This window comes from Anomaloglossus baeobatrachus, unplaced genomic scaffold (genome assembly GCF_048569485.1).
Source record: "Anomaloglossus baeobatrachus isolate aAnoBae1 unplaced genomic scaffold, aAnoBae1.hap1 Scaffold_4435, whole genome shotgun sequence".
NCBI lineage: Eukaryota > Metazoa > Chordata > Amphibia > Anura > Aromobatidae > Anomaloglossus > Anomaloglossus baeobatrachus.
The window spans coordinates 1-15,000 of NW_027443772.1; the positions used below are offsets into that span (position 1 = coordinate 1).

Here is a 15,000-nt window from a genome sequence, read left to right on the forward strand (position 1 = left end):
CCCCCCCCCTCACCTCCGACGCAAGGCTGGTCCTAAAACATATGGGATAGATCAGCCAATTTAGACTAGATTAACTCTAAGAAATGGCTCCAAAATAAATAATTTAAAGGATTTTCCCCAAAGGCTTTTTTTTTCTTGTCATTGATCTGGCAGGATTTTGGCTCTGATGATGTTCCGGCCCCATACACTATGATAATGACCCAACACTACCTGACGATTGTACACAGGTATGTCAGGTCTTCATGTCATTCACCTCTGACACCTGATAACCCCTTTAACACCTTTGTACTATCTGCAATCAAACCCATCCATAACTGGCAGCGATTTAAGCGCAGCCTAACACTTATTTGAGAAACCCTTTAAATTGTGGACTGACTGGGCCATTTGTTAGAGCCCTTTAAAAGAAACCAACTATAAAAAAAAAAATATCACCTTAAAAAGGCTGTCCCATAAACAAACATCACTAGAGATGGAGGATGGACTGGCAGGACTCCGGTGCATCGGTTGGGTCAGGAATCTGTGGCCGCTGGATGGGAACCCCAAGAATCTCCTTACCTCCTACTTCCGGCTCCTCTATAGATTAGCTGAGCTGGGGTAATGCCATGATTACAGTCCGATGCGTGTACAACATCGCATAAGTCCGGTAATCAAAAAAACAGTACTGACCCCGGCCGAGGCACCGGAGCCCAGCAAAGAGATGCTACAGATCCACATGGTAGAGGATAAAATGTATGATGGCAGGAGGTCCGGCTGATGTGACTCCCGCTGATCTGTAGAACACTGGTCACTGGTACCTCTGCCCTGATCCATGGCGGATCCAGCGGTCGGACCCCCAGTGATCATATATTTACCAGCTATCCATGAGGTTTATGGGACATCCCCTTTATTCGATGCGAATCTCAAGCCCTAGAGCATATTATAGTCTGCTGTGGGCCCTTCTTTACTGCAGAATCTCCACACATGGAGCCGCAGTTGGAAACTCCTATGTGAGTGGATTTGATATGTCTCTGCCTTGTGTAGGAGACTTATAATATTTAGAATAGAGGTAGTACTAGAGATTTTTTGCTCCTCTTCTATTTTTTTTTTTTTTTTACACTTGGGCACTAGACCCTGACAATCCACCATGGAGTCACACGCAGGGCCTACCCACAGCACTGGGGCCGGCGTACCTGTAAGTGCGGCCATGAGGCTTCGAGGGTGGGTTCATCTTCTTCAGGATCGAACTCGTTGCTGTCGCTTGGAGGGAGGGTCCTAAATATATTGCATGATACCTAAGACATGAAGAAGACAACCACTTGTTAAATCCTTACACACGACTGAATGTAGGAAAAAACAAAAACATTTCCAATGAAATCCCATCTCATTAATGCTAAACGGACCACTAGGTGGCGCTGTTCTGACTTCCTCAAAATCAAAATTTAGCCTCAAAATTAAAGGGGTCGTTTGGGCACAGGTCTTGATGAGCGTACGTTCAGGAGAGCAGAGGCCGGTCCGTTCTGAGAAACACGGATGTGTGCGCCCGGCCTTACAGCCTCTATCACTGCACAGAGCGGTGGGCCCCGTCTGATGACCGTGTGACCCCCGGCTCTTCACCCCCAAGCAGGGTCAAAATTTAGTTTAGAAGATGGTTGCAGAGAAGAGATGAGGATTACAGCCCCCGAACATCAGACGGAGCTCGCTGACCGATTCCCCGGTAACTTATCCTGTGATAGATATGGGCCGTAGCAGTTTTTCTTAACGGAAACCCTAAAAAATTAGTTGCCAACTCAAAAAAAAGAAGAAGAAGAATACCCCAAAGGAAGTCTAGACCTTTTTAAGGAGATTACCGTTTTTTTTTCGGACTATAAGACGCACTTTTTCCCCCCCTCCAAATGTTGGGGGAAAGTGGGGGGTGCGTCTTATGGTCTGAATATAGGGCTGCGGGGAATGAGGGTGCTGCGGTGCAGCGGGTCATCGGGGGCACGAGCAGGCTGCAGCAGTGCCTGCCGTGACCACGTGGGCCCACTCATTACATATGCACGCCCATCCCTCCCGCCCATCATCCCTCAGCACTGAAGCCGGCGCAGACAGGTGGGCGGGGTGATGGGCGGGGGGGTGCGCGCATAGTAAACAGCCGGCCGTGATCACCCCTGGCAACTACAGCCTGGAGTAATCATGTGTGGCTGTATTCACTGCCCCCCGCACGTATAATCATCAGCACAAGGGGCAGTGAATCAGTATACATTCACCAGCCACAATCCCTGCAGCATCGCTCGTCCTCCTGTCTGTGCCGGCCGCAGCTGTGTGTAGAGACTAGCGGTGCCCACAGTGATGACGTCATCGTTGTTTGCACGTGTCGACACACAGCCGTGGCCGGCACAGACAGGAAGACGAGCGATGCTGCAGGGATTGTGGCTGGCTCCACACAGTTCAGTGGCGCTACTGCTGGCACAGACGGAGGAGGAGCGATGCTGCGTGGAGCGAGGAAAGGTGAGAATGAACGTTTATTTTTTTGTGTGCCACAGGATGCGGCCATACGCCAGGATGGGATCTATAGCAGGATGCTGCCATACGCCAGGATGGGATCTATAGCAGGATGCGGCCATACGCCAGGATGGGATCTATAGCAGGATGCGGCCATACGCCAGGATGGGATCTATAGCAGGATGCTGCCATACGCCAGGATGGGATCTATAGCAGGATGCGGCCATACGCCAGGATGGGATATATAGCAGGATGCTGCCATACGCCAGGATGGGATCTATAGCAGGATGCGGCCATACGCCAGGATGGGATATATAGCAGGATGCTGCCATACGCCAGGATGGGATCTATAGCAGGATGCTGCCATACGCCAGGATGGGATCTATAGCAGGATGCGGCCATACACCAGGATGGGATCTATAGCAGGATGCGGCCATACACCAGGATGGGATATATAGCAGGATGCTGCCATACGCCAGGATGGGATCTATAGCAGGATGCGGCCATACGCCAGGATGGGATATATAGCAGGATGCTGCCATACGCCAGGATGGGATCTATAGCAGGATGCTGCCATACGCCAGGATGGGATCTATAGCAGGATGCGGCCATACACCAGGATGGGATCTATAGCAGGATGCGGCCATACACCAGGATGGGATATATAGCAGGATGCGGCCATATGCCAGGATGGGATATATAGCAGGATGCTGCCATACGCCAGGATGGGATCTATAGCAGGATGCGGCCATACACCAGGATGGGATATATAGCAGGATGCGGCCATATGCCAGGATGGGGTATTTTGCATGATGCGGCCATATGCCAGGATGGGGTATTTTGCATGATGGGAGCACATACCAGGATGGCAGTATATAGCAGGATGGGAGCACATACCAGGATGGCAGTATATAGCAGGGTGGGAGCACATACCAGGATGGCAGTATATAGCAGGGTGGGAGCACATACCAGGATGGCAGTATATAGCAGGGTGGGAGCACATACCAGGATGGGGTATATAGCAGGATGGGAGCACATACCAGGATGGCAGTATATAGCAGGGTGGGAGCACATACCAGGATGGCAGTATATAGCAGGGTGGGAGCACATACGAGAGTGGCAGTATATAGCAGGGTGGGAGCACATACCAGGATGGCAGTATATAGCAGGGTGGGAGCACATACCAGGATGGGGTATATAGCAGGGTGGGAGCACATACCAGGATGGCAGTATATAGCAGGGTGGGAGCACATACGAGGGTGGCAGTATATAGCAGGGTGGGAGCACATACCAGGATGGCAGTATATAGCAGGGTGGGAGCACATACCAGGGTGGCAGTATATAGCAGGGTGGGAGCACATACCAGGATGCCAGTATATAGCAGGGTGGGAGCACATACCAGGATGGGGTATATAGCAGGATGCGGCCATACGCCAGGATGGGATATATAGCAGGATGCGGCCATATGCCAGGATGGGGTATTTTGCATGATGGGAGCACATACCAGGATGGCAGTATATAGCAGGGTGGGAGCACATACCAGGATGGGGTATATAGCAGGATGGGAGCACATACCAGGATGGCAGTATATAGCAGGGTGGGAGCACATACCAGGATGGGGTATATAGCAGGATGGGAGCACATACCAGGATGGCAGTATATAGCAGGGTGGGAGCACATACCAGGATGGGGTATATAGCAGGGTGGGAGCACATACCAGGATGGCAGTATATAGCAGGGTGGGAGCACATACCAGGATGGGGTATATAGCAGGATGGGAGCACATACCAGGATGGCAGTATATAGCAGGGTGGGAGCACATACCAGGATGGGGTATATAGCAGGATGGGAGCACATACCAGGATGGCAGTATATAGCAGGGTGGGAGCACATACCAGGATGGGGTAATATAGCAGGATGGGAGCACATACCAGGATGGCAGTATATAGCAGGGTGGGAACACATACCAGGATGGCAGTATATAGCAGGATGGGAGCACATACCAGGATGGCAGTATATAGCAGGATGGGAGCACATACCAGGATGGGGTATATATCAGGATGGAGCACATACCAGGATGGCAGTATATAGCAGGGTGGGAGCACATACCAGGATGGGGTATATAGCAGGATGGGAGCACATACCAGGATGGCAGTATATAGCAGGGTGGGAGCACATACCAGGATGGGGTATATAGCAGGATGGGAGCACATACCAGGATGGCAGTATATAGCAGGGTGGGAGCACATACCAGGATGGGGTATATAGCAGGGTGGGAGCACATACCAGGATGGCAGTATATAGCAGGGTGGGAGCACATACCAGGATGGGGTATATAGCAGGATGGGAGCACATACCAGGATGGCAGTATATAGCAGGGTGGGAGCACATACCAGGATGGGGTATATAGCAGGATGGGAGCACATACCAGGATGGCAGTATATAGCAGGGTGGGAGCACATACCAGGATGGGGTATATAGCAGGATGGGAGCACATACCAGGATGGCAGTATATAGCAGGGTGGGAACACATACCAGGATGGCAGTATATAGCAGGATGGGAGCACATACCAGGATGGCAGTATATAGCAGGATGGGAGCACATACCAGGATGGGGTATATATCAGGATGGGAGCACATACCAGGATGGCAGTATATAGCAGGGTGGGAGCACATACCAGGATGGCAGTATATAGCAGGGTGGGAGCACATACCAGGATGGGGTATATAGCAGGATGGGAGCACATACCAGGATGGCAGTATATAGCAGGGTGGGAGCACATACCAGGATGGCAGTATATAGCAGGGTGGGAGCACATACCAGGATGGCAGTATATAGCAGGGTGGGAGCACATACCAGGATGGCAGTATATAGCAGGGTGGGAGCACATACCAGGATGGCAGTATATAGCAGGGTGGGAGCACATACCAGGGTGGCAGTATATAGCAGGGTGGGAGCACATACCAGGATGCCAGTATATAGCAGGGTGGGAGCACATACCAGGATGGGGTATATAGCAGGATGCGGCCATACGCCAGGATGGGATATATAGCAGGATGCGGCCATATGCCAGGATGGGGTATTTTGCATGATGCGGCCATATGCCAGGATGGGGTATTTTGCATGATGGGAGCACATACCAGGATGGCAGTATATAGCAGGGTGGGAGCACATACCAGGATGGCAGTATATAGCAGGGTGGGAGCACATACCAGGATGGGGTATATAGCAGGATGGGAGCACATACCAGGATGGCAGTATATAGCAGGGTGGGAGCACATACCAGGATGGGGTATATAGCAGGATGGGAGCACATACCAGGATGGCAGTATATAGCAGGGTGGGAGCACATACCAGGATGGCAGTATATAGCAGGGTGGGAGCACATACAAGGGTGGCAGTATATAGCAGGGTGGGAGCACATACCAGGATGGGGTATATAGCAGGATGGGAGCACATACCAGGATGGCAGTATATAGCAGGGTGGGAGCACATACCAGGATGGGGTATTTTGCATGATGGGAGCACATACCAGGATGGCAGTATATAGCAGGGTGGGAGCACATACCAGGATGGCAGTATATAGCAGGGTGGGAGCACATACCAGGATGGGGTATATAGCAGGATGGGAGCACATACCAGGATGGCAGTATATAGCAGGGTGGGAGCACATACCAGGATGGGGTATATAGCAGGATGGGAGCACATACCAGGATGGCAGTATATAGCAGGGTGGGAGCACATACCAGGATGGCAGTATATAGCAGGGTGGGAGCACATACAAGGATGGCAGTATATAGCAGGGTGGGAGCACATACCAGGATGGGGTATATAGCAGGATGGGAGCACATACCAGGATGGCAGTATATAGCAGGGTGGGAGCACATACCAGGATGGGGTATATAGCAGGATGGGAGCACATACCAGGATGGCAGTATATAGCAGGGTGGGAGCACATACCAGGATGGCAGTATATAGCAGGGTGGGAGCACATACAAGGGTGGCAGTATATAGCAGGGTGGGAGCACATACCAGGATGGCAGTATATAGCAGGGTGGGAGCACATACCAGGATGGGGTATATAGCAGGATGGGAGCACATACCAGGATGGCAGTATATAGCAGGGTGGGAGCACATACCAGGATGGCAGTATATAGCAGGGTGGGAGCACATACCAGGATGGCAGTATATAGCAGGGTGGGAGCACATACGAGGGTGGCAGTATATAGCAGGGTGGGAGCACATACGAGGGTGGCAGTATATAGCAGGGTGGGAGCACATACCAGGATGGCAGTATATAGCAGGGTGGGAGCACATACCAGGATGGCAGTATATAGCAGGGTGGGAGCACATACCAGGATGGCAGTATATAGCAGGGTGGGAGCACATACGAGGATGGCAGTATATAGCAGGGTGGGAGCACATACCAGGATGGCAGTATATAGCAGGGTGGGAGCACATACCAGGATGGCAGTATATAGCAGGGTGGGATCACATACCAGGATGGGGTATATAGCAGGGTGGGAGCACATACGAGGGTGGCAGTATATAGCAGGGTGGGAGCACATACCAGGATGGCAGTATATAGCAGGGTGGGAGCACATACCAGGATGGCAGTATATAGCAGGGTGGGAGCACATACCAGGATGGCAGTATATAGCAGGGTGGGAGCACATACGAGGATGGCAGTATATAGCAGGGTGGGAGCACATGCCAGGATGGCAGTATATAGCAGGGTGGGAGCACATACCAGGATGGCAGTATATAGCAGGGTGGGAGCACATACCAGGATGGGGTATATAGCAGGATGGGAGCACATACCAGGATGGCAGTATATAGCAGGGTGGGAGCACATACCAGGATGGCAGTATATAGCAGGGTGGGAGCACATACCAGGATGGGGTATATAGCAGGATGGGAGCACATACCAGGATGGCAGTATATAGCAGGGTGGGAGCACATATCAGGATGGGGTATATAGCAGGGTGGGAGCACATACCAGGATGGCAGTATATAGCAGGGTGGGAGCACATATCAGGATGGGGTATATAGCAGGGTGGGAGCACATACCAGGATGGCAGTATATAGCAGGGTGGGAGCACATACCAGGATGGGGTATTTAGCAGGATGGGAGCACATACCAGGATGGGGTATATAGCAGGATGGGAGCACATACCTGGATGGCAGTATATAGCAGGGTGGGAGCACATACCAGGATGGCAGTATATAGCAGGATGGGGTATATACCAGGATGTGGGTATATAGCAGCATGGGGGTATATTGCAGGATGAGGGACATACTGTATATCTATATATATAATTGCCTTATTCTGTCTGTCTGTCTTGCTCCAAAATTGTGTCCTTACGGTGACAAACAGCGGATTGGCCGCTGGGCTCGCCATGGCCCCACCCCCCCCGCACGGATTGGACGCTCGGCCTCACGGATTGGCCGCTCGCCTCGGCTCCTCCCCCCCGCACGGATTGGCCGCTCGCCTCTTCTCCGCCCCCCCGCACGGATTGGCCGCTCGCTCAGGCTCCGCCCCCCGAACGGATTGGCCGCTCGCTCAGGCTCCGCCCCCCGCACGGATTGGCCGCTCGCTCAGGCTTCGCCCCCCGCACGGATTGGCCGCTCGCTCAGGCTCCGCCCCCCGCACGGATTGGCCGCTCGCTCAGGCTCCGCCCCCCCGCACGGAATGGCCGCTCGCCCCGAGGTGAGACACACACACACACACACATAAGATCACACTCACTCTCACACACACCTCACACACACACATCAGATCGCATCCACACACTCACAACATCCCGTGATATCGCTTGCTTCTCGACGGCGATCCTGTGCGTGCAGTGACCTTCCAGGACCTGCCGGAGGATCACATGGCCGGAAGCATGTGGTATCTCCGGATGTTGTGATTGTGTGAGCGCTGTGCGATATCGTCAGTGTGTGTGTGTATGCGATCGGATGTGTATGTATGTGTGTTCTGATGTGTGAGTGTGTGTGTGTGTGTGTGTGTGTGAGTGTATGCGATCGGATCTGTGAGTGTCGGCAGAGGACACGGCGCGCAGCACAGCTGCTGGGACCGCCCACTGGTGGGCAGAGGGACAAGTGGGGTATGTGTGTGAGTGTATGCGATCAGATGTGTGCGTGTATACTGTCTGATGTGTGACTGGAGCACGATGGGGGGTGCACAGCATGGGGGATGGAGCAAGATGGTGGGTGCGCAGCATGGGAGATGGAGCACGATGGGGGGTGCGCAGCATGGGTGGATGGAGCACGATGGGGGGTGCACACCTCCCCCCAAAACACACACACAACACCCAACACACACAAATATACGCACATACCGCACAACACACACATTGCACAAAACATACCTCCCCCCAAAACACACACACACCCCACACAAACCGCGCAACACGCACACACAAAGCTACAGACACACAGCGCTCCACAAACAACACCGCTCTCACCCCCCGCCACACCCAGAACATGTACTACACACAACAACATATAACAAAAATCATACATTAACTACACAATACGTAAATTCTAGAATACCTGATGCGTAGAATCGGGCCACCTTCTAGTATGTATAATTATATATATATATATATATATATATGGCAGGAGGATCATATACAAGGCAGGTTATCATTACCAGGATGGGGTACCTTAGTAGAGAATTTGGGGACATTACCCACATAATGTGTCATGACCACATTTTTTAGCTTAAAATTTTATTTTCCTATTTTCCTCCTCTAAAACCAGGGTGCGTCTTATGGTCCGAAAAATACGGTATATTGAAGATCAGGGACAATTTCCTTTCACTAAAAATAATTTTTGCAATTGGGTTTCCATTAACAGTTTTGCCTGATTTGTCATCTGGGGTTTCTTACTCTTTTCTCCGCTCCTCTCTGATGATGTCTGACCACATCAAAGATGAATGGGCAGAGAAACAACAGCCAACATTTTCAGGCGAGACCCAGTTGCAAAAATGTTTTTTGGCCCCAGGTATTTTTTATTTTTTTTTTTAAAAAAAAACCATAAGGACAGTAATTTGAACCTTTAGACAGATCCGCTCACTTTAGGATCCCTGTCAAATGTGGGAATGCAGGTCAGGAGGTATAGGGAGACAACGTCATCGCAGGTCGCAGTGCCCGGGCTGCAGGACAGTATATTCAGTCCAACATCTCCTAGGTCATGAATATTTTACGACAACTGACTAATGAAGGACCGCTGCAGCCGGGCTTATTTCCTCTCCATTAATTGCCGGCATCTTTTGATCTTTTTAGTGCAAAAATTAGATGTGGTTCTGCACCACCGCTGTGCGACCTGTTTACAATCCTGGGGAGGAGTGGATTACAAGCAGTATTCCCTTAGTGAGGCTCCGGTCCTGGGTGCTTGCTGATGAAACAGGATAGCTGTAGGTGTATGGAACCATATAGAAAAAAGTCCAGCGGCACACCGAATCTCCGGGGAAAAAAAAACAACTTTTGTTTTATTAAAAAAAGTGGTGCATATTAAAAGGGCAGTGAAGGAGGCGGGTGCAGGATCCCTCACGGACGACGGCCGTTTCGCGTTTAAACACGCTTCCAATCAAAAAAAGAAAAAAGGGTTGTTTTTTTTTTACTGGAGATTTGGTGTGCCGCTGGACTTTCTATATGGTTCCATTGATCTTTTTAGTGCCTTTCTTTCCTGCATTAATTAAATAAATAAAATAAATCTGATCTGCTACTGATTTGGAGATAAGTTGTAGTAACTACTCTGTCCTCCTCCTGCTGGCCCTGTCCTCTGCCTTGGACACAGTAGACCATTCCCTATTATTACAGGTTCTCTCATCTCTGGGCATCACAGACTTGGCCCTATCTTGGATCTCCTCATAACTAACAGACCGGACTTCCAGCGTCTCCCACTCTCACACCACTTCCTCATCTCGCCCCCTGTATGTCGGTGTCCCCCAAGGATCAGTTCTTGGACCCCTGCTGTTCTCCATCTACACCTTCGGCCTGGAACAGCTCATAGAGTCCCACGGTTTCCAGTATCATCTTTACGCTGATGATACGCAGCTCTACCTCTCTGGACCTGACATTACCTCCTTACTAACCAGAATCAAATGTCTTCTGCTATTTCATCCTTCTTCTCTGCTCTATTTCTAAAACCAAAAATGGAAATAACAGAATTGATCATCTTTCCTCCTCCTCACTTAACCCCTCCAAGAAGCCTATCCAGCAAAGTCAATGGCGGCTCACTCTCCCCAGTCCAACATGCTCGCTGCCCTCATCTCTGCTCTCTCCTTCAAGTTACACATCCAAGCCCTTTCCACCTCAAACTCAAAAATATTTTCCGGATCCCTTATCTCCCACCTGGACTATTGCAACCCCTTGCTCTGTGGCCTTTCTGCCAATACTTTTACTGCCGTTCAATCTATCCTAAATTCTGCTGCCCAACTAATCCACCTAGACCCCCCTCCCGCCCCCCGCTATTCCCCGGCCTCTCCTCCCTGGCAATCCCTTCACTGGCTTCCCACTGCCCAAAGACTGTTTCAAAACCCTAACCATGACATACAAAGCCATCCACAACCTGTCTCCTCCCTACATCTGTGACCTAGTCTCCCAGTACCTACCTGCACGCAGCCTCAGATCCCCACAAGATCTTCTTCTCTACTCCTCTCTTATCTAATCTTCCCACAATCACATATAAGATTTCTCCCGCGCCTCCCCCATAATCTGGAACGCTCTACCCCAACATATCAGACTCTCTCCTACCGTGAAAAGCTTCAAAAGGAACCTGATGACCCACCTCTTCAACAAGCCTACAGCCTGCTGTTACCCTCAGTCCACCATAGCATCACACAACCAGCTCTGTCCTCACCTACTGTATCCTCACCCACTCCCTGTAGACTGTGATTCCTCGCGGGCAGGGTCCTCTCTCCTCCTGTGTGTATGTATGCCCCTTTTTCACATGTAAAGCTCCATGGAATAAATGGCGCTACAATAAATAACTACTTTTGCTAAAGGGAATCTGTCAGCAGGTTTTTGCTACCTAATCTGAGAGCAGCATGGTGTAGGGGACTAATTCCCATGATGTGTCACTTACTGAGCTGCTTGCTGCACTTGTGATAAAGTCACAGTTTTCTCGGCCACAGATCTAGCAGGGCTGTGAATGCTGAGCTGTGTATAACCCCATCCACAAAAGTGATTGGCAGTTTTTTGCGTACACTGTGCATAGGCAGAAGGCGGCCAATCAGTGGTGGGGGCGGGTTTGGCAGCAGGTTTACTAGTCTAAGTGATAATCACCAGCTGATACCTGATTTTATCAAGCAGCCCAGTAATGGCTGGAATCAGACTCTCTGCCCCTACATTATGTTGCTGACAGATTAGGTAACAAAAACCTGCTGACAGATTCCCTTTTAGTGTGACGACTATTTGTTGGGAGCGAGCATCCAGCCTCTGTATTAGGCTATCTCCTTACTGCACAAAAGATGTCAAAGTCCACATTGTTCCAGGGTTAATAATTACACTGTACAAGACAGAAAAGTGTTAAAAAGGTACAGGACATGGAAATATATTGTTACTGTAAGGATGATTTACACCGGCTGATGCAGTCTTGCCAGCACGCTGAGTGTTGTAGTAGTCACGGGTATAACGAGCAGTGGGAGCGGTTGCATTACACAGGCCCGTGCGATCCTCTGGACTGAGCGCTATGGAGGTGCTCACTGCGCACCGTAGTCCAGTCCCTGCACCGTGCCATGTATAGCTGCACAGGGTCTCTACCCTTACGCTCCACGCTGGCTGCACTGATTGCAGTACTTTGGATACATCTCCCTTAATCAATAGAGCCAGAGTGACGGCCGCACTACTCGCTCAGGCTGTAATCATACCGTGTGACACAATCTGCTTCTGTGGACCAGGCTCATTTACCAAAAGCAAGACCAGTGGCTTCCCCCTCCCACCCCCACACGTCATACACAGAACTGGTCTGCGGGGTCCCCCGGTGCGTCTCTTCTAACTCCTGATGAGTTTTTCATCCTGTCCTTTGAAGGAGGAAGCAGCGAGGTTATAATTAAATCCTGACTTCTCCAGTATGTGTAGGAAGGATTCCAGGAGAGACGCAGAGAAGGCAACACAGGCCCCCCCAACCAATACAGCTGGGCGACACAGGCCCCCCCCAACCAATATAAAGGGGCGACACAGGCCCCCCAACCAATACAGCCGGGCGACACAGGCCCCCCAACCAATACAGCCGGGCGACACAGGCCCCCCAACCAATACAGCCGGGCGACACAGGCCCCCCCAACCAATACAGCCGGGCGACACAGGCCCCCCCAACCAATACAGCCGGGCGACACAGGCCCCCCAACCAATACAGCCGGGTGACACAGGCCCCCCAACCAATACAGCTGGGTGACACAGGCCCCCCCCTACCAATATAGCCGGGCGACGGGGGGCCCCCCAACCAATACAGCCGGGTGACACAGGCCCCCCAACCAATACAGCTGGGCGACACAGGCCCCCCTCAACCAATATAGCCAGGCGACGGGGGGCCCCCCAACCAATACAGCCGGGCGACACAGGCCCCCCCAACCAATACAGCCAGGCGACACGGGACCCCCCAACCAATACAGCCAGGCGATGTCGGGCCCACCCCAAACCGCTGCAGCCGGGCCCACCCAAAAACTGCTGCAGCCGGGCTACGCAGGTCTCCTAACTGCTAGGGGGTAACAGCTTGCCACTAGAGAGACAGCCAATGACATGCTGCACATGAAGCATTATGGCCAGGGCCAGCAAGCCAGATCATGGCCATTCCTCTGGTTTTGCTTATAGCGTGGGGTGGTCTTCGGGTAAGACTTACCATTCTTACTACTTCAGGGTAGGTCTGTTCTGTGAGGCAGCCTCTGCTTATCGTGATGTAGTCGACCAGCTCGTTCAGAGTAGACCGCTTGTATTCCTTCATTTTCAGATCAGACAGTGTATCCATAAAATCAAAGATCACACAGCACTGCTGAAGCTTCTTCAGGAACAGGTCCGGCTGCTCTGTGGTCGTAACGTCTGAAACAGAAAGCACAGAAAACAGATGTGACCACATCGCACAGAAGCCCCACATACAGGAGCGGAGGGAAAACAGGACTGCAGGGGAGAAGAGTCACAGATCAGTGCAAAAATACGGGAGAAATACGGGAACCAGGTCACCTGATAGAGGGATGGACACTGGGCCGAGACCCAATGGCCCCTCACAGTAAAAGGGGCTCACGAGGCTGATACCGCACCCCTCCAATACTGGAAGGGAACAGTCTGTAAATATATACACTTTTCTCTGCATTGTGTGGTTCCTCTGTTATTCCTCCTGGAAGTGCATGTGTAAATTATATATGTTACCATAGGGCATCTTTCTGTACTGTCTGCAATGGTCAGGACTGGAGAACAATCCTTCATGGCCAGCAACTCATTACTATGTTTTCTTATTTGCAAGGTAAGGCTAGTTTCACACTTGCGTTGAACGGCATCCGTAGCATTGCGTTGTGTGACGGATGCAACGGATGTGTTGCATATAGTGGCACAACAGATGCAACGGATGCTGCAAAACAACGGAATCCGTTTTGATTTTTTTTTTCTTTTTTTTTACAGTTTTACCGGCGGCAGATTATTGTGAACGATCAACTGATCGCTCCCAGTAGCCGGCCGCCGGGTGATCAGCTGATCGCTCCCTGCAGCCGGCCGCCGGGTGATCAGCTGATCGCTCCCTGCAGCCGGCCGCCGGGTGATCAGCTGATCGCTCCCTGCAGCCGGCCGCCGGGTGATCAGCTGATCGCTCCCTGCAGCCGGCCGCCGGGTGATCAGCTGATCGCTCCCTGCAGCCGGCCGCCGGGTGATCAGCTGATCGCTCCCTGCAGCCGGCCGCCGGGTGATCAGCTGAGCGCTGTCACTTGCCAGCGCCCGGGCATGCCGGCACTCAGCTGAACGTTCGGCCACCGCGAGCCAAAATAAAGTTTGTGATTTAAAAAAAAAAAAGAAGAGCATGCGCAGTGAAATCCAGAGGATTCCGCTGCTCAAAACAATGTTACATGCTGCGTTCCTCCCGCTGGGCGGAAGCAACGGCGCGTCGCCCAGCGGAAGCAACGCAGGTCCTTTTGGTACAATCCGTCATCCATACAAGTATATGGGAAACCAGCGGAATCCGTTAACGGATTCCGCTGTTTTCCAAAAGGGCGGATTGTAACGGAAGGAAAACAACGCAAGTGTGAAAGTACCCTTACCCTTGATTTATAAGCTTTTACCCACCACCGATTGTGGGGGTCTGAACGTTGGTGCAGACACCGAAGAATGGGGGAGGCCCATGCTCTATTCATTGTCTATGGGACGGCCTGAGAGCCATACACTTTATACTATATGTCGAGAGACTACATTAAAGTCATTAGCATAAAAATAAACATTTTCTTTTTTTTTTTACTTCCCATGCTGCCCCCAATGGTGTACATATATATCTACATCTATCTTACACACCCCCATACATACATACATACATACATACATACATAC

General features: G+C 51.3%; 1 protein-coding gene across 1 annotated transcript in view; it reads right to left on the reverse strand.

The window, feature by feature from the left end:
* Positions 1–1,169: 1,169 nt before the first annotated feature.
* LOC142279927 (serine/threonine-protein phosphatase 2A 56 kDa regulatory subunit epsilon isoform) overlaps positions 1,170–15,000 on the reverse strand; it is a gene marked incomplete at its 3' end in the record, with an annotated part of 31,536 nt that continues 17,705 nt past the window's right edge. Inside the window, exons 2-3 of the mRNA XM_075332712.1 lie at positions 13,316–13,512; positions 1,170–1,271 (exon numbers count right to left, since the gene is read on the reverse strand). Of these exons, the coding sequence (XP_075188827.1) occupies positions 1,170–1,271; positions 13,316–13,512 (299 nt within the window). The remainder of the gene's footprint in view (positions 1,272–13,315; positions 13,513–15,000) is intronic.